This window comes from Poromitra crassiceps, assembly GCF_964638095.1.
Source record: "Poromitra crassiceps genome assembly, chromosome: 16".
Classification (NCBI taxonomy): domain Eukaryota; kingdom Metazoa; phylum Chordata; class Actinopteri; order Beryciformes; family Melamphaidae; genus Poromitra; species Poromitra crassiceps.
The window spans coordinates 13,357,915-13,379,349 of record NC_139645.1 but is presented as its reverse complement, the minus strand read 5'-3'; the positions used below and the strand labels follow the sequence as shown (position 1 = coordinate 13,379,349).

The window sequence follows — 21,435 nt, the reverse complement described above, 5'->3', positions numbered from 1 at the left end:
TGATTTGCTTAAGTCCAAAATGGACTTCTAAAGAAGTCGTTTTAGTGCTGCAGGTAGTCTTTGGTACATGGCTCAAGGAAGATCAAGAAAGGTGTAACAAGTAGGCATCCGTGAAATTGCACAAATCAAGATCAAATGTTGTTTTCTGATGATTTTTTTTTCATGTTACACACGTTTAGATGTGTAACATGTTAGCGTGTTCACCAACTTTCATGGCAATATTTTCTCTGAATGTTGCTTTTAGGAGTAGGAACATTCAAATAAGCATATCTTCTTCAGCTACTTTCAGATTTCAGTGTATGACACATCATTTGAAAGCTTGCAATCTGCACTTTCATAATCTGTAAAGAAAAAGACCATGGCCCACGTGTTACCAAAAACAGCAGTCCCTGTCACATTGGTATCCATGCTATCCTATGCTAAGGCTGATTGCCCCAAAGGCTGAGGGCTATAGTTCAGTGATGATGTCATCAGTGATATCATCAGTGATGCTTCCAGCAAACAGGCTGTGCACACCCTGCTTTTGGACATTCGCTCACAAATAAAAACCAATCAAATCACAGCGGGGTCCAGCCCCTCTGCCCTCCAGCCAAGACAAACGAGCGCCGGAGCCTCTCCATAGCTCAAGCGATGCCCCAGCAGCACGGAGCCTCTCCATAGCTCAAGCGATGCCCCAGCAGCACGGAGCCTCTCCATAGCTCAAGCGATGCCCCAGCAGCACGGAGCCTCTCCATAGCTCAAGCGATGCCCCAGCAGCACGGAGCCTCTCCATAGCTCAAGCGATGCCCCAGCAGCACGGAGCCTCTCCATAGCTCAAGCGATGCCCCAGCAGCACGGAGCCTCTCCATAGCTCAAGCGATGCCCCAGCAGCACGGAGCCTCTCCATAGCTCAAGCGATGCCCCAGCAGCACGGAGCCTCTCCATAGCTCAAGCGATGCCCCAGCAGCAGTCTGCGTTTTCAGCCACTCAGCACCATCCCTCTGCCTGGCTATTGACAGCCAGGGCTTCCCCCACTTCCTGTCCCATCACAGCACTCATCCATCACACTCTGCCTGGCTATTGACAGCCAGGGCTTCCCCTAACTTCCTGTCCCATCACAGCACTCATCCATCACACTCTGCCTGGCACACAGGCATCCTCTTCCTGTGGCAACGTTTTCTCTGCATATTAAAGAATGAAGTCATCGAGGAGGGTTACGTCCCGCCACAGACGTTACTGTAACGTCACCAAACTGCACCTCGCCATAAATGTCTTTTTGCAATGACTCTTGATCCACCGGTAGGTCAGTTTTGAGATGCTGATGATAGTGAAATATTTACTTTGTTTTAGGGGTAAAGACACCCTATTATATGCATTCATATATTATATATGAATATTATATAATATATTATATATTATATATATTATAATATATTATAATATATATATATATATATATATATATATATATATATATATATATATATATATATATATATATAATATATATATTATAATATATTATAATATATATAATATATATAATATATATTATATATATATATATATATATATATATATATATATATATATATATATATATATATATATATTATATATTATATATTCCAATTTCCCCCCGGGGATCATTAAAGTCTTTCTGATTCTGATTCTGATTCTGATTCTGATAATCAAAATTATCTCCAGATAATTAAATAAAAATAAGTAGCCAAACTTTTTTGTCTGAAAAGCCCCTCTAGTGGGTATTTGGAAATCCAAAATCACTTGTCTCCAGTGAGTATTGAACTTTTTCACCACTCTCTAATTCCAGTTCAATCAACCTAAAAATAATAAATAATAATAAAGGCCCATAAAGAGTCACACACACACACACACCAGATGAATTAAAGTGCAGATCTTTCTCCCTGCTCTTGGGGAGAAACACTCGTGAGAGCCTTCTCTGAATCTCACCCAGTTCATCACCAAGTCTTGTCCCACCATGTGACTTTACTATTGACTGGTGAACAGGGCCTGTTCACCAGGGTATAAAGAAACAACAAAACAAAAAAAAACTGCTGATTGGCGAGTCTCTGGCCATGTTCACATTACAGGCAAATCCGATTTGCTGCTAAAGTCGTTAATCATCATTATCTTGATTGGTTTCCCAAATCTGATTTGGGAGTGTGTCCGCACTGCCACAAATCTGATTTGGGCAAGTGTTCAAGTCGGATCTGTGTGTCCAGACCTATGTGGTTTGGGACAAGTGACACAAATCAGACTTGGAGCATCCAGACCCATAAAACCAATCTGTATAGAATCATTAATAGGTCACTAAAGTTCACAAATCAGATTTGGCCTCCTAGTCTGAACATGGCCTAAATTAGTCTCCCTTCAATCTGCATCAGAGAGTGTTTCCATGCACAGTCATAAAGCCATCATGATCTGACTTATGGGCTTACCAGATTATTCAAGTGGTTGTGTAAAGTTTGTAAACAGCATCGTCCGACATGCTTTATCAGATAAAGGTCGTTAGCGGATTATGGGAAATCCGATAAACACGCCTAGCTTTCTGCTGAATCATCCGTTTTATTCAATGGCCACGCTCGCCGACTTCCAGGCGCGTTCCCGCTACTTACTAAGGGCGATGTAAACGCACTCCGCTGTCTTTCCCTGCACCAAAACCAAGCCCTGCCTCACAAAGACACTCCTCAACATCCTGTCATAACACTTGATAATGATGGATGATTAATCAATCATTATTACATTTGCATAGCTTTTGCTTGTGTCATGAGAAACAACGAGGAGGGTGTGCGACTCTGAAGTTTTTATGAATGGTTGGAGAGAGAGGAGAGAATTTAAACTTTAGATGCAGCAAATAATTTAATGATGACATTAATCAGCCATGCACAGCATCAGCATGTGTGTGTAAAACATCACCAAACACATTCCGCTGGTCTACAGAGTTAAGACAGAGTAGAGTGGGCATTCCGGGTAGTGTAGCGGTAGATTCCCTGCCCACCAACGCGAGGGTCGCAGGTTCGCACACCCCCGTGTTACCTCCAGCTTGGTCCATACAGGCACGATTGGCTGTGTCTGAGGGTGAGAAGCCGGATTAGGGGTATGTGTCCTGGTCGATGCACTAGCGCCTCCTCTGGTCGGTCGGGGCGCCTGGTCTGGGGGATGGGAACTGGTGGGAATAGCGTGATCCTCCCACCTGCGACGTGGTGCCGGACGTCGGACGTCCTCCCCGCTGTCAGGTGAAAAGAAGTGGCTGGCAACTGCGCATGTGTCGGAGGAAGCATGGTGCTAGTCTCGGCTCTCCCCAGATCAGCAGAGGCATTATTTATTCTTTATATTGGCAGTTTTGGCTGATATTAATGGAAAACAATCTGGAAAATAGCTGAGCCTCCACTCCACCTTGAGAGTTAGAGCAGTTCCTCGGTTACTATTCTAAGAGTGAATAATAGTTGTTTAAATAATTTCCCTGGTCATTCATTGCTAATATGGGGTTTATGTACTGTAGGGATAATACATTACTGCTTCGTGTTCCATGGGGGTGGGGGGGTTGACGACGATAAGGATAATACTAATAATAATGATAATGTATTTTATGTATGGAGCACTTCTCAAAAAATGGCAAATTGCTCTACAAGATTAATGTGATTAGACTTTTTATCCCCCCCCCCTCCTCCTTCTTCCCCGTTTTTATTCTTTCTTTTTGTTTTATGGTCACTCATGATTCAGTAGCTTGGCTGCTTGGCTTGCTGCCAGGCTTGAAACTCTTTATATAAGGATTTTTCTCAACTTGTTTAGAAAAGCAAAGTGAGTCATGGAAGTCGGAGTTTGTGTTCCCAGTGTTTCCTGTGGTGACACATGATGGTGTCCAGTGGCTTATATCAGCATCAGATTAGCAGGTTCTTCCACTCAGCCTGAGAAGCTGTGGCGTCCTTCATGGAGGTAGACACACTTCTCCCTGCTGGAGTAGATTAGACCAAGCCGATTGCTTCTCTGTGCTCGTTAGCCTGACTTGTTCTCGTTTCTTTGTGCTCCGTGTCTTTAGCCTGGTTCAAACTCGCGTCAAACTCGCGTCAAACTCACATTCCGTCTCGCTCTGCGGATCTGCATGCCTGGCCTCCAGCCCCGCCCATCCCCCAGCCATTTCCAGAAATGACAAAGTCCACGGGGCCAATCAGGGACCTGCCTCGTACTGTAGTTGACAACGTAACCCGGCCAATCGGGGGACGCGGCGCCGCTGGCGAAATAGTACGGCGGCTCCCCGTAGCAACGAGTAGCAACGCTAACGTTAGTAGAGTAAACGCAGCCATACGTGTCGTGCAGTTACCGCAGGAGGAGTTTCTCGGTGGAGAAGACGTTTTTGCCATTCTTCGGAGTGGATTTGGATTGGATTTTGTGACGCCGATTGGCTGAAGGAGTTTGTCTGTCAAGGCAAGTAGTCCCGCCCACTGAAATCCCGCCCCCCTGTCTCTCTCTCTCTCTCTCTCTCTCTCTCTCTCTCTCTCTCTCTCTCTCTCTCCCTCTTTCCAGGTTCAGAGCATGTTAAATCCCAGCCAGTTAAAGGAACACTCCGCCCATTTTCAACCAGCTTTGTATCATTAGAACATCAGTAGTATATCAGAAAACTGTAAACTGTTTTGAAGTCTGTCATTTAATTTGACAGTTATTGATTGCTAAAGTGTGGACCAGTGACATCACTGGTCCACACTAACTCAAATGAATAACTCATTAACTCAAATCAACTCTCAATCACTGTCAAACTAGATGAATGACTTCAGTTTGACAGTTATTGAGAGTTGATTTGAGTTAATGAGTTATTCATTTGAGTTAGTGTGGACCAGTGATGTCACTGGTCCACACTTTAACACAAGCCAGGTTCCATGTGTTGCAGTGTTCTTCTGTAACGAACCTGTGTGACTGGCCATTTATCAGGCCTCGCTCACAGAGGTGCAAAGCAGCCTCGATCTCCTCCAAAGTGTGCTCTCAAGACCGCCGGCGTGCGTGTTTCACCCGCTCCATTCACTGTCGACCTCGCTCGACCACCGAACCACACCCTCTCTCTCTCTCTCGCTCGCTCGCTTGTGGGGGGGGGGACAAATCCTCTCACGCTACATACACACAGACGGACGGACGGATGAACACACACGTCACGTATAGAAGCGGCTGCGCTGCTTAAAAATACGACACCAGCAAACAACTAAATGGACCCAGAGATGGATCGCCGGAAAAAGCGTGGATTTCTCATGAACAATCATGGTCAGCTAGTGACAACAATCTTTGAAGATCATTGGTCTAACCACTGAAGGAGATCGCACGGTTTGAGAACCTAACCTAAGGGTTTATATTTTTGAGACGAGAGAGAGAGAGAGAAAAGAGCAAAACCTCTCGTCTTGAGCAGCAAGCTCAGATTAGATTATTGGCAAAGACCGACGATAACACTAACAAACCCAGAAATGTTCCCTGAAGGAGTTATCCCATGCCAAAGTATATTATTCAGCTCTTAATTTAGTGCAGAAAGTTCTGCTCGGTGCCAGCGAGCAGCTCTTGATCAAAGACATTAGTCACTTGATTTGGCCTCTCTGCTGCTGAATAATTGAGGCAGTGAGAGGATAAAGGATCTGACTATGGCGCACTAGTTAAGAGAAATAAAGAGGCCTCCCCTCCCAGAGAGAGAGAGAGAGATGGAGAGAGAGACGAGAGAGAGATGGAGAGAGAGAGAGAGAGAGAGGTGAGCGAGGGCACCATAGAAAGATGGATAGAAAACAGAGGGAAGGAGGGACAGTAAATTAGAGAGAGGGAGAGCAGGAAGAGAGGTAAGGTGGGAAAGTGTGATTTATACGTTGTCTGCTCACGCGGCCTCTGTCCACCACTGTGCTCAGTTACTGATGAAACATTTAACACGGTAGCATGTGGAAGCACCACCCACGTCAGGGGAGAAAAGTTCCTTAAGTCTGGACAACTTTGCTCATCTCTCTCTCTCTCTCTCTCTCTCTCTCTCTCTCTCTCTCTCTCTGTCTCTGTCTATGTCTCTCTCTCTCTCTCTCTCTCTCTCTCTCTGGCCCCTTCCTCCCTCCATTTCCAGGGTTTCCTGCTTTTATCTTTGGGTCGTTCACTCAGCGCTCTTGGCACACAGAGAGGCTCCACTTTACTTCCCCTTCTGGGGGAGTGCAGCACCCCCGCAGGGCATATATCAAAAAGATAATAGTGCTTTGATTTATCTGATCTGAGATGATGTAATATACAATAAAATGTCCCGTCTTTTGTACTTTCTCCGTCCAATGTCTTGATTTATACCGGCGATTCATCCACTAACAGACTTGTGATATATTTCTGAATCCAGATCCCGCATTGAGTTGCTGTTAAATCCACTCTGCCGAGGGAGGGCCGGTGCCGTAAAAGGCTTATTGATGAAAGAGTACTATGTAGTCCGATCTGTAAATCTATAATCAGGATTGTAACCTATGGTTTACCAATTAAATCCTTAATTTGAATGACTTCAATTCCCATTTTATATCTCTGTTTATATGTTTAGCCTACAGATTCTCTATTACATTCCGACTTTTAGCAGTTTGTAGCATTCGTAAAACACGATTTGTACGCTGGCAGTGTTTTCCCGATTCCGACCTAGATGTGATGCACTTATAATGTGGCTTCCGCCATGACACTTTCAATTTATATGTAAATGGTGATTTGAAATCATAAACTGACGACTGTACCTGCAAAACGCGGGTTACAATCGTGTTCATAGATTTACAGAACTACCTTTGGGTGTTATATACCTCGTTACATTTTAATGCTACAGCGTATCTGTTGTGAACCAGATCTTAATCCATGACATTGTAAATAAACTGTACATTATCTTATCCTGCTGAATCAGAGGTGACTTGCAGTTGGATGTGTTATGTAAACAGTATCGGAAATACACAGCAGGCAACTAAACCCACGCAACAAGCCGATTGGATTTCCGTAACTGTGTGGCGTCACAAAGGTTCGCTCGTTAGCGTTTTTGTGAGAAATAATACGCATGTCATTGTTTATTACCGAGATTATTCCAGAGTTTTCACTATTAGCGGCAGTAATCCATTAAGGCCCAGGGTAATACTCAAGTTGTACATGTCTGGACTGTCTGGACTCAGCACAATATGTGATAGAGAATGAAATTCCACAGCCAAAAGGTAAACAGTGAACCACTTGAAGTAAACCAGTTGAAATGAAATGATGGAGCCAGGAGTCAGAAGGAGTCGTCTGATATGATGTATTGAACAAAGATCTTGGCCAAGAGATGCACTCTTGTATATTCACGGATGGATACACAGGCTTACATACATTGAACAGAAACTCAAAGATACTTATAGGACACACATCAGATTACATGTCTTGACGCACATCAGATGACATGTCTTGACGCACACTTGAAGGCTACTCTGTAGACTCAACCTATCTGTTATTCTGGCCCTGCAGAGGGCACCGTGGCACGGTGACAGGGCACAGTGTGCGATAGAGAGGAGCTGCAAATGTATGGTACAAGTTATCTATATACGTCTGTCTGTGTATGTACACAGGTTATCCAAATATGATGTCTATCTGTGTATGTACACAGGTCATCTAACTATGAAGTATGTCTGTGTCATAACTATATGTAACTAAAATGGAAATGTATATGAATATATTAATAACTAGTGATTGTCCAAATAAAGGCTAATGTGATGTAAATTTTCTCTATCAATATGTTTTACATTATTGTCAGGTTTGGTGTCTATCTGTCTATAAGTGTATCTGGAAAAGCCTGTTTTGATGTTTCTTTTGACGGCAGCAGCAATATGAGCAAGACAAAACTTCCCTTGAGGAACGACAAAGCCGTGGTGGAAAGAGCACTAAAACATCCTTCTCAAGCTGTTATCTTCCTCTCTTCTTCTCCATCTTAACGTTGACCCGTGAAAGCTCTGGCATTAAATGTTGATACTCTCATTTCATTTTCAGATCACCCATACGCTCTCTCCACAGTCTCAGACCTCTCAACAGGCAGACGCATATTTGCATTTTTTCGCCAATACTGAACGATGTCGTGGTTTCTTCTGTCCAGGCTGCGAGAGCGACTTCTGGGGTCCCCACTGCACCAACCGCTGCCAGTGCCAGAACGGCGCCAAGTGCAACCCGATCACCGGAGCGTGCGTGTGCACCGACGGGTACCAGGGCTGGCGCTGCGAGGAGCCGTGCGAGCCCGACTCCTACGGCAAGGGCTGCCTGCTGGAGTGCCAGTGCCTCAACGGCGCCACCTGTCACCACCAGACCGGAGAGTGCCTCTGCTCGCCCGGATACACCGGGGCCTTGTGAGTGGTCTGTCTGTCTGGTCTGGTCTGGTCTGTCTGTCTGTCTTCCTGTGTGAGTCATAGAGACAATGCGGTACGCGTCATCATTCAGAAGCCACGCCCAAGACGGGGGAAAACGGAAACCCCCCTCCCACTCCAATCCTGGCGTTCTCCTATGTCACGTGCATGGTTGCGTGTCGCACAAAAAGATTGTATATACGGAAGATGAACACTCCAACTTACTTCTTGACAGCTAGATCCACATTTTTCTTCTCGCCAATTCTCAATGGCTTCCTTGTTTTGCTCAGGAGAACAAAAAAACTTTAACTGGCGATTTTTTACATTTGTTGTCTGCGCAGCCCACCACACAACAAGCTGTTGTGTGGTGGGCTAAAGTACGATCTCCACCACTTGAATGTAACATGACTGGAACATCAGGCAGACTTCCCTCCCTGCCTGGAGAGAAGTCTGGCTGCATGGAAACAGGCTGCTGGTATAATATAAGCTCTGCCATTGGTGCCGACCAGTTCAGTCTGCAGCGGAAGAAAATCCCTTTCCGCTCCCTGCAAGATCTGTCATTGGTCGACCCGCTCTGACTGACCGGCTGCGACCATATATGGATTTCCTTTACGCTCCCACTAATGCCACCCCTCAGTGTATAGTGTTAAGCAACTTTGAGTTTCTAGAAAAGCGCTATAGAAATGCCATGTATTATTATTATTATTATTATTATTATTATTATTATTATTATTATTATTATTATTATTATTATTATTATTATTATTATTATCATTATTGTCATTATTATCATTATTATTATTATTATTATTATCATCATTATCATTATTATTATTATCATTATTATTATTATAGTAGTTATAGTAGTCAAACTGAGTCTGTGGTCTCTGTTCCCTCCAGCTGTGAGTCGCCCTGTCCGCCCGGTAGCCACGGCACGCTGTGTGAGCAGCGCTGTCCCTGTCAGAACGGGGGGACGTGTCATCACGTCACGGGGGACTGCTCCTGTCCCCCCGGCTGGGTGGTACGACCCGCACCACACCCACACCCACCACCACACCCACAACCTGCACCACACCCACACCCACCACCACACCCACAACAACCACCACAACCACACCCACACCCACCACCACACCCACAACCTGCACCACACCCACACCCACCACCACACCCACAACAACCACCACAACCACACCCACAACCACCACCACACCCACAACCACACCCACAACCACCACCACACCCACACCCACAACCACCACCACAACCTGCACCACACCCACCACCACCACCACCACACCCACAACCTGCACCACACCCACACCCACCACCACACCCACAACAACCACCACAACCACACCCACAACCACCACCACACCCACACCCACAACCACACCCACAACCACAACCACCACCACACCCACACCCACAACCACCACCACAACCTGCACCACACCCACCACCACCACCACCACACCCACAACCACCACCACACCCACCACCACACCCACAACAACCACCACAACCACACCCACAACCACCACCACACCCACACCCACAACCACACCCACAACCACAACCACCACCACACCCACACCCACAACCACCACCACAACCTGCACCACACCCACAACCACACCCACAACCACAACCACCACCACACCCACAACCACACCCACACCCACCACCACAACCACAACCTACACTAACAACAAATATGACTAAGTTGTTTACATGTCTTGACGGGTATCTAATACTAGTAATGTAATGTAAGTGAAATCAGAGTACTGATGCATAACTTTAGTCTTGGTGATTTTCATGTTTTGACTTAATTTCCTCTAGGACAGGGATACTCAACTTACTTTGCCCGGGGGCCACTTTTGTAAAATGATAGGAGGCCAGGCGCCAGTTAATAAACAAAAATTAATATTATTTTTTCTGTAGCGGATTGTACGTTTTTGGGGTTTCAACCAGAGTTTAATATGACAATTTTGTGCAAACAGGATAGTTAGATTAAGTTAAGTTAGTTAGGTTAAGTACATATAAGTGCCTGCATGGTGAGCAGACGGCGGTATTTGACAATTTAACTGGAGCTCAGTCAAACTCTATTTCACGTTAGTTTTCATTGTGAATTGTAATGGTCGGGGGGCCACTCTGCACCCTATCGCGGGCCGCATCTGGCCCCCGGGCCACAAGTTGAGTATCACTGCTCTATGAGATGAGAACATTAATTTTAAAACCGTTCAAGTCCCACTGGCTAAACGGAAGAAACTGGTTTTCCTTAGGTCTTGAGAAGTTAACATTTAAGAGATACACAAGGTTTTCACTCCACTGCGATCATGCTTAGCTACTTCAACTAAGAGCATCATCTCATTAATATAATCTGACTATGGTGTTTCCATGAGCTCTGTCTTACACTCACAACAATCACTGTCTCGATTGCATTCTAATCACATGTCTGATGCGTGTAAAACGTGCTCGCATTCTAATCACATGTTTGAAGCGTGTAAACGTTGTGCTGCTCCTCAGGGCTCGGTGTGTGCACAGCCGTGTCCGTTCGGATCCTACGGCATTAATTGCTCCCAGGAGTGCACGTGTCGTAACGGCGGCCTGTGCGACCACATCAGCGGTCAATGCCAGTGCACCACCGGCTACACCGGAGAGAGGTACGGTACGACCAGAGGGACTCTCATAATAAGATAAGATAAGATCAAAACTTATTGATCCCATGTGGGCAAATTTGCTCGTTTGCAGAGAAGTATGGATTACTATACCATGTATGGATTTGGTTACAGTTGTTAATGTCAACTTAAATATGGATTATTGAACTAGAAATATGTGCTAATATATACGATATACGTATATGTGAATGTATCAGTATGTACGCAGCATGAAATAGTGGAATCATTATGAAAATACTATTAATATATGCAGAATAGCAATATGAGAGATGAGAGATATGTGAAAACTGAAGGGGCTAAGCTGTGAGAGTATATGGGTAATATTTGGCTAATATGTGAATTTACAGCACTTTCCTATCGGACCTGGACATGTTGTGTGTGGACAGCCTATGAACGCTCCTTGTCTGCATGCTGAAGAGAAATACACAATAATGTTTGCTTGAAGCTGTCTTTGAACGCAGCAGTTTATGAACCCAGCGGTGTTTTTCACGAGTTAAAATTGTTATTAATGTTATTTCCGTTGCGCCGTTTGTTCTTTGTTTCTTTCCTTGTCCATTTCACTCATGCTCTCCCCCCCCACGCGAAAATAATAATTCCCCTCCGGTGGGAACCAGTGGGAGATTTTTAGTCAAAGAGTCAATTCAAATCTTTCGTGTTCCTTTATTACCTTCATCTCAGACAATTTAGTTGGAAATAATTTTCTCCAACCCCGGTCTCCCTGTGTGACTCTTTTTTTCCTGATTTCTCTCTCCTTCCCTCCCTCCCTCTCTCTCACTCCCTCTCTCTCTCTCTCTCTCTCCATCGTTATTCTCAATTGAGCCAAATTACCTCCATTCATTTAGGCCCCAGACAGGTGAATTATCCTACATGGAATAATGCCTAGATTGAGTTCTCTCCAACCCCCGTCCACGTTCTAATAGAATTAGCCGATAAGGGTCCAGAGGAAGTCGGCATGATTTAAACGTGACACAAAACAGACGCCCGCACTGGGCCATTTTAATTGAGTGATTTGTCTATTTCCTAATGGTTTTCGGGTTGCGGACGTGTTGAGAATGATGCGGCGACGTCGGGCTTTGACTTGTCTTAACCAATTTATCTTTATTCTATTCAACGGCCGTGCGCCGGCTCCAAATCGTGCTCATTATACTTCATATAGCCACTTTGTAAGCTTTCACCTTGAGCAGCACCGCGCGGGGTCTCAGCATAGTGCCGCGACTGCTGACCTTATAATGGTGTCCCTGAAGGTGACGATGGAGCACATCTCACCATCTCTCTGTTAGTGTGTCAGACTTATGATACTGTTGTTCTACTCTATTTAACAGTAGGATCACAGTCGAAATATCAATCATTCTTTTGAGTGTAAATGTGTGCTTAAAAGGATCATTCAGCCATTATGATTGGGGAATGTTAAAGTCCCTGCAAACCCAAATCCACAATAACCTTCTAACTATGTCATTTAGGGTCTTATGTGCATCTAGAATTATTAGACATTAGTGTCAATCTAAATCCTAAATATTGCCATTGAAGTTTTAGTACCGTTCTTGATGTTTGGTTTGAAGTGGGCGTGGTTATGCTCAATACTTATTACACAATATGCTCCACGAACCAATCAGGCTGAAGTACCTCTCCTCTGCAAATTCAAAACATCTATCAGAGATGTATGGGGGGGGGGGGCTGGGGTCAATTCAGCAGACACGCCCACACAGTTTCATAGAGAATACTGCTTAGTTATTCATGATTTTGAAACCTAATTTTATATACTTGGCAACATTTGTTAGGGTAAAAATTTGGCTGTGTGGTTAATAACACATTTTTCTGTGGTATGGAGGAGGATGCTAGTGATACGTTACATGTTACGTTAGCATATGGAGACCCCCTCCCCCCCCCCCAGAAGGCATCCCTAGTGTTGCCCCGTTCAACAAAAAGGGCTTTCTGAATGCACGCGTTCATTAAAAAATGTTCAAATTAATTTGTATAGGAACTACTTTTCAAAAACAATTTATATATTTTTTTTATGCTTCGGGCCTGGAAAAGATTTGGTAGACTTTGCCTTCTGGCTCAGCTCTCTTTTCGTCACAACGGTGCGGTAAAGCGAACGCAATACCGCCCCCGCTGCTCCGATTCTCCGGCCCGTCTCCCGCTCCTTTGTCCCCTCACTCGAGAACAAGACCCCGAGGATATTTGGACTCCTTCACCTAGGGTCGCTGAAACATGTCCTTTGATGTACTGTACTGACCCAGTGGTAATTAAAAGAAAAAGAGGGAGATTTTGAGTGCTAGAAACTAGCAAAGATAATGCTTGCACTTGCACTGGACGTAAGATATGGTCCAAGATCCAAGACGTTTCAAGTCATCTAGAGCCATATGAAATCCCTTTTATTTTTTTCCATATTCCTTTTATTTTTTCCTCAAATTCCATTGTTTCCATTTACATTTTAATTGAGGTGTTAGGAGGGATATTATTTCAGGGGGCACGGTGGCGCAGTGGTAAGCGCTGTCGCCTCACAGCTAGAAGGTCCTGGGTTCGATTCCCACCTGGGACGCTGTGAGTGCTGAAGGAGTGCGTGCCCGTCCGCATGTCCTCGAGTGCCCACCACCCGGCTGGGGTCATCAAAGGGTCCTTTCTGTGTGGAGTTTGCATGTTCTCCCCGTGCCCCCTGGGGGTTTCCTTCATACCCCACATCAAAACATGCAATATCCTGTTCGCTGATGTGGTGCCTCCTCTGGTCGTTCGGGGCGCCTGTTCGGAGGGAGGGGAACTCGTTGGAATAGCGTGATCCTCCCACGTGCTATGTACTACCGATGAAGCTTTCCCTGTCAGGTAAAAAGAAGCGGCTGGCTACTGCCCATGTCTCGGAGGAAGCATGGAGCCAGTTTCGGCTCTCCCCAGATCGGCAGAGGGTGGAGCAGCAACCAGGATAAATACAATTAAAATTAGCACTAATGGAGGATAAAAATGGGATAAAAAAAACGGGAAAAAAATATTAAAGAAGGAGTGATAGATATTTTCTTTTTTACGACTTGGCTCTCTGGGACAGCCTCTTCGACATGTTTCTCAAGGTGAAAACTAAGTTGTGAGGTGCAGTAAAGGTCCCACACAAGACCGACCCCCCTCTCAAAACACCCCAATCGAACACTGAATCATTTCTCTAGGGCTATTTTACAATTATGAAATCATTTAGGTTACTACGATCATTAGATCTACTTCTTATTTTGATCATTAGACCTAATTTTATGAATTTCAGCCAAATGATGGAAAATCCTGCAATATTCCATGTTTTACTGTTGATTCCATTTTTATTACCAAATTCCAAATGAATACCGTGATTCCGTCCGTTCTTTCCATTTTGCGGAAATCATATGGCTCTGAAGTCATCAAAGTACAAGTCAGAGACAAGTCTCAAGTATTCTCTTCGTGCACCAAGTCAAGTCTCAAGCAATTCACATTCAAATTCGAGTCCAAGTCATGTGACTTGAGTCCAGCCGTGAACACTGATCCAAACAGCTCACATGTCCTCACTCCTCTTCTCACGGTCTCCCCTCCTTCACTCTCCTTATTCCCCCTCAGGTGTCAGGACGAGTGTCCGGTGGGCTCTTACGGGCCGCAGTGCGCCCACAAGTGTGATTGTCAGAACGGCGCCAAGTGTTACCACATCAACGGAGCCTGCCTCTGTGACGAGGGCTTCAAGGGCCCGAGCTGCCAGGACCGCTTCTGTCCTGCCAGCCTCTACGGCCTCATCTGTGACAAGTACTGTCCCTGCAACACCTCAAACACACTCAGGTACAACCTCATCTGTGACAAGTACTGTCCCTGCAAACCAAACACACTCAGGTACAGCCTCATCTGTGACAAGTACTGTCCCTGCAACACCTCAAACACACTCAGGTACAGCCTCATCTGTGACAAGTACTGTCCCTGCAACGCCTCAAACACACTCAGGTACAACCTCATCTGTGACAAGTACTGTCCCTGCAACACCTCAAACACACTCAGGTACAGCCTCATCTGTGACAAGTACTGTCCCTGCAACACCTCAAACACACTCAGGTACAGCCTCATCTGTGACAAGTACTGTCCCTGCAACACCTCAAACACACTCAGGTACAGCCTCATCTGTGACAAGTACTGTCCCTGCAACACCTCAAACAGACTCAGGTACAGCCTCATCTGTGACAAGTACTGTCCCTGCAACACCTCAAACACACTCAGGTACAGCCTCATCTGTGACACGTACTGTCCCTGCAATGCCTCAAACACACTCAGGTACAGCCTCATCTGTGACAAGTACTGTCCCTGCAACGCCTCAAACACACTCAGGTACAGCCTCATCTGTGACAAGTACTGTCCCTGTGACCGAGGCCGGCCTGTGACCGAACATAACTTCTAATTAATTGCTCGAGGTCGTTAGCCCAACTCTAATGTACAGCCGAGTTACAAACCACTTCCTGTGTTGCCAGCGGGTGGCGCTATGACTTATGCGCATGTCCAAATTGCGCCAAATTCGACACTGCACTCTCTCAGGTTCCCAGCAGCACACCCGCCAAGTGTGAAGTGGATCGAGCGAATGTTTCTGGAGACGTGATAAACAGACAGACGCTCCTGACTTTATAGTAGGATGATACTGCATGAATGAAAGGAGGGTTATGGTTACGCGACTTCTCCTGTTGAGTGTAAATGTCAGGTGGAGAATAGCTGAAGTGCAGCTATAAACAGCATGAGATCTTTGCCCTTCTGCAATTTGTATGAAACTGTTTCTCCACTCTTTCAATCATGAAAAAAATATGCTATTAGAGATTCATACAGTACATCAGTAAATCATTGAACTTGAACCTGAGAAGGACTCTCGCTAATGTGTTTTCATGAGTTAGGTGTCCTTGTTCGAGCTATTAAATCCAAATTTAGTCAGAAGTTAGAGATGGATAGCAAATTAGGGATGGATAGATAAAGTAGATAGATAGATAGATAGATAGATAGATAGATAGATAGACAGACAGACAGACAGACAGACAGACAGACAGACAGACAGACAGACAGACAGACACAGACACACAGACAGACAGATAATGTATGTCTCCACCCACACCTAAAGATTTTCAAATCCTTAAAGATTATAAAAATCTTGTGAGTCCACACACCTCACGACAGAGCTAACAGAGCTGATTTTTTTAACATTTCAATCTTGGAACGCACACACAATCGCTACCGTTTAGCGATTGACTAATGACTAATGACCACACACTTGACGATGACGCTGAAGATTGTCACCTCGGAGGACGTGGGATCTCACAGAAACTTGCGTGACTAAACGTGACTTCAGAGCAAAACACGTTAACCTTTCTCAAAAGAGAGAGAGAGTAAAAGACAACGAGTAACCTAACCGAGTAACCCTTTGTTCTGAGATCCCAGAGATCCCTTCAATCATGCAGGCTTTCCTCCTGCTTTCCTCTCGTCTGCCCGTCTCCAAACTTCCTTGAACCAGCAGCAAGACACGTTTCATCACGAGCTTCACCTCGCTCTTCTTAACACATTGACTGCCAGCCGTTTTTTTCTTGCTGTAGGTAGCTTCTGCCAAGCCGTTTTTTGAGGATTGTGGCTCATTTTACAAGAGCCGAGGATTATTTTCTGCTTTGAGTTTGTGAACATACAATATCTCAAAAGTACTAATAGAATGTGTACTTTCTCTGTCTAAAAGAGTTAGTTTGTAGAGTTAGTAGTTATGTAAGCATTAGCAGTTGAATACAGCATGGTTTTAGCATCAGAAAAAATATTCAGAGATAAACGGCTTTTTGTGAAATTCGATAGAACTGTCACTTTAACCATTCATTTTTGGCTCTCTCTCTCTCTCTCTCTCCCTCCCCCTCTCGCTCTCTCTCTCTCTCTCTCTCCCTTCCCCTCGCTCTCCCTCCCTCTCTCTCTCTCTCTCTCTCTCTCTCTCTCCCTCCCTCTCGCTCTCCCTCCCTCTCTCTCTCCCTCCCTCTCGGGAGGGAGACGCACTAGGTTTAATCCTAGTGAGAGGGGGAGAGGGAGAGAGAGAGAGAGAGAGAGAGAGGGAGGGAGGGAGAGAGAGAGAGCGAGAGAGAGAGAGAGAGAGAGAGGGAGAGAGCGAGATGGAGAGTTGCTTCAACTCCTCCCTCTTCTTGGCTGCAGCGGCCGTCACAGTCTGCTTTGCTGCTGCCTGTGCCTGTCTGCACAGCCGCTGTTTGAGGAAGTCGGCATGGACTTGCTCGCTTCTTGGAGTTTTGGTTGAGAGAAGCTTTTGCGATTCTGGTCATATTTATGCTGCGTGTTTCAAAGTGTGTTCCAACTGTAATCTATTATGTAAATTTGCAATCCCGCATCGCCAGCAATCAGCGCGAAAAAGAAAGCGTTTTCCCCCATCAATTTTCATGAGAATGGCTGGGGTGAGAATGGCGTGACAAGTTAAAAAAAATGCTTTCCTTCCTCTAGCCAGGAGAGCACTGTTGCCACTTAGTGGGTCGGTGGAATGGGTTGTAAACGTTCGGTGGCTCCAATAATTATATAAGAGATGTAAAAGGGTTAGATGCACAACCCACCGTCAAAAAAAAAAAATCGATGCCAAAAACGTGTAAACACGTTGTTGGCAGGCAACAGCTGGATTCTGAAAATGTGTTTACACGTTGTTGGCAGTGAATGTGTTAACAGCAGCTTCACTGTCAGTGGGCAACAATGGCCGTAGTCGACTCGGTGTTATATTTGGGTTCCTCGCAAGGAACTATGACGCGCGAGAACAGAACGCAGCTGTCCACGGCCAAGGAGGCGCAGATTACGCACGCTCCAGGCGGCTTGGAGGTGCTTAACCCTAGAACACTAACGTCGGGTGATTTTCACCCGGACAATTGAATTCACGTGATTTTCATTGTCTTGCTGCTGTCTGAGGTGGGCGGGTCCTTAGGTACCTTCAGGATGCTCACTGACGTCATTGAATGTAGGTTTGTTTCCCTGCTCCCATTCATGGTTTTTTCTACCGGCTACGTGTTCGGGTGATTTTCACCCGACGTTAGTGATAGAGGGTAAAATATCTTCGGGTTAGGGTTAATGGTATTGTGGTGACTTTTTTTTCACCACACAAGTCCCATGAATGGGTGGACCGAAGGAGAAGTTGGGAGCTCCTGTTTTTTTTTGGGGGGGGGGGATTTTTTTGTAACGATTACCTCATTTTTCCCGAATTTGACATATTTTTTATAGTGTCCCCCATAATAACCTTTTTTGTGTTTTTTGTGATATTTCACATTTAAAAACAAAAGAAGAGTACCTCAATTTGCCATGTATTGTTGTACTTTAAGATATTTTGATGAGAAGTATGTTTTATGGGGTATATTGCATCGGGTGAAATACACCCGACGTTAGTGATGGTGTGACTTTAAATCACGTTAGTGTTCTAGGGTTAATGAATGAGTAGCTATAGACTGGAAGGGCGATGTCCGACTTTTATGATGCAATTTGTCTGTATTTGTAGGCTAAAGGGAGCGGTATGCGCATTGCAGTAGGCTATCAATGCGTTATATGGGCACGATGTCTTTGATGTCGTTCTGCTCAGCATGGCCATGTTAAACAGACTAGATTCTTTAGTATGAAAAGTTAATTGCATTAATTGAAGCTCACCCCGTGTCTACAAAACTTGTCTTCTTGGTCATTATTATGAGTTTTGGCACAACTGAATGACAGAACAACCAACATGATAGAGGAGGGGCTCTCTGCTCAATCGCCTGTCGAGTTGTAAATATCAAAAATGTTTGATATGCCCGATTCACAATCGGGGAAGATCCCCGACAACTCAACAGCAGTCGTGGAACCCTCGACCCTTCTCGTCGGGTCTATGGCTGCAACTAACGATTATTTTCATTATCGATTAATCTGTCGATTATTTTCTTGGTTAATCGATTAGTTGTTTGGTCTATAAAATGTCAGAAAATAGTGAAAACATGTTGATCAGTGTTTCCCAAAACCCAAGATGACATCCTCTAATGTCTTGTTTTGTCCACAACCCAAAGATATTTAGTTTACTGCCATAGAGGAGTAAAGAAGCCAGAAAATATTTAAATTTAAGAAGCTCAAATCAGAGAATTATGACTTTTTTTCTAAAGAAATTACTCAAAATGATCAATTATCAAAATAGTTGTCGATTATTTTTCTGTCGATCGACTAATCGATTAATCGTTGCAGCTCTAGTCAGGTCTGGGGGAAGCATTGGAGAGAGAGAGAGAGAGAGAGAGAGAGAGAGAGAGAGGAATGTCATCCGTTTACCTGACATCTTCTATTTGGACTTTTTGTTACTATGATTGACAGCTAGTGCTGCCCCGTGCTTCATGACCCTTGACCCCGGAGGCTAAGCTAACCCATTGAAAATGCAAGTCAGATGGTTAATAATGCATGGACATCGGTGTGAATACCAACTTCTTCTTTCAAAAAAACCTATAAAGGTGACATTTAGCAGAGGGGAGGTTTTCTGAGGACAGCGACAATAGTGTTCATTCTCCAGATAAGAAGTAGTAATAGATTTAGAAATTGTCCTCTGTACTGTAATAATCTCGACTGTGCTGTACCGACTTCTCTCTGCGTCTGTGTGCCTCCTCAGCTGCCACCCTCTGTCAGGTGAGTGCACCTGCGCAGCGGGGTGGGCGGGGCTTTACTGCAACGAGAGCTGTCCGTCTGGTTACTACGGCGAGGGCTGCAAGGAGGCGTGCGCCTGCGCTAACGGAGCCGACTGCGACGCCATCGCCGGAGCGTGCATCTGTGCTCCGGGGTATATAGTAAGTATAGACCCACAGGCACACTGTTGTACACGGACCCACTTCTGTAGCAAGAATTAGCATACAGAGCGCGGACATATTTTAAAATGAATGTTGAGAAACCATAAAAACTCAGTCGCTCAGGAAAACAGAAGTATATGATGGTATAATCAGTTGTACTTTTAAATATTCAGCAGTGACCATTAGGAAACATTTTTCCCCCCAAAATAGACAGGCTTAAGCCCAATTTATACTTCGTCTCTCGACACTTTTGAAACCGTCGCCGACAGAAATGAGGTCTTTGTCGACACACTAAATCAAACACACCTACACTTTACTCAGTGTCATTTCAGTTGTACGTTATCTCCGAGCCATAACAATATGAGCTTTCAGACTATGATAAATTCCTCTGATATACTTTGGATAGTTGAACTACTTTTATTTGGCAAGCTAATTTTAAGTAGTAGAGTAGTTAAGATGTAATTTAAAGGGACAGCTCACCCTAAAATCCAAAATACATATGTTTCCTCTCACTTCTAGTGCTATTTATCCATCTATATCGTTTTGGGATAGTTGCCTGAGTTTTGGAGATATCGGCCGTAGAGATGTCTGCCTTCTCTTGAATACAATGGAACTGGATGGCACTCGGCTTGTGGTGCTCGAAGCACACGCAAAAATACATTAGAAAAACTCAACAGCATTGTCTCTTTCCAGAAATCATGACCCGGTTACTCAAGATAATGCACAGACTTTGTTGCAAGCAGTTTCATGTAGGAACTATTTTCTTTTGCAGTCTCATGTAGGAACTAGCTAGAAGCTAGCGGGTGTAGTTCGGTCAAAAGAAAATAGTTCCTCCATGAAACTGCTCATAACAAGGTCTGTGGATTATCTTGAGTAACCGGGTAATGATTTCTGGAAAGAGACATTGCTGTTGATTTTATCAAATGTATTTCTTTGGCACTTTGAGCATCACAAGCCGAGTGCCATCCAGTTCCATTGTATTGGAGAGAAGGCAGAAAATCTGCGGACGATATCTCCAAAACTCAGGCAACTAACACAAAATGATACAGATCGATAAATAGCACTACAGGTGAGAGGGAATATATGTATTTTGGATTTTAGGGTGAGCTGTTCCTTTAACTACTTTGGGAAGGAGCTACTGTAGTAATTTGCTAAACTACAGTTTTAACATAGTTTGCCCGACACTGTCGCCCAGCCCTACTCTCTGGCCAACATATGAAGATAGCGTGTGTAGGCTGTTGCAACAGCAGGTGCACACAACACGCTGGCGGTTAACATGCTGAAGCTAATTTATCAGGTGCTGTTGACTCTGCAGGTTCTAGTCGTGCAGGACGCAGCTCGTATGGGAGAGAGAGGCTGCTGCAGGTGCACAGCCTCATCATATAGGTCAATGTAAAGGAGAAGCGCCGGGTGCGATGTCAGGCCGGTGTGTAAAACGGTGTATGTGAGAGTGAGTTCACCACTTTGTAGGGATCTGTGCAAGTGTGTTCCACTTCCCCTTCAATTTCAACGTACACGTGTCGCACGGGTGTGTGCATGCATGATTTCTGTTTGTGTGTGCGTGCGTGCAAGATTCAAGATTTTTATTGTCACTCCGTAGTACAAGTATCACGTGTGAAATTCTTGTGCTGTAGGCTCTGTTACAACATAGTGCAAATAACA

At 44.8% G+C, this 21,435-nt stretch overlaps 1 protein-coding gene across 1 annotated transcript in view; it reads left to right on the top strand.

Annotated features, from left to right (window-relative positions):
• Positions 1–21,435, top strand: part of LOC310791456 (multiple epidermal growth factor-like domains protein 10) — a gene marked incomplete at its 3' end in the record, with an annotated part of 114,942 nt that overhangs the window by 50,225 nt on the left and 43,282 nt on the right. Inside the window, exons 5-9 of the mRNA XM_083653147.1 lie at positions 8,078–8,324; positions 9,222–9,342; positions 10,851–10,987; positions 14,570–14,782; positions 19,599–19,773. Coding sequence (XP_083509273.1) covers positions 8,078–8,324; positions 9,222–9,342; positions 10,851–10,987; positions 14,570–14,782; positions 19,599–19,773 — 893 coding nt within the window. The remainder of the gene's footprint in view (positions 1–8,077; positions 8,325–9,221; positions 9,343–10,850; positions 10,988–14,569; positions 14,783–19,598; positions 19,774–21,435) is intronic.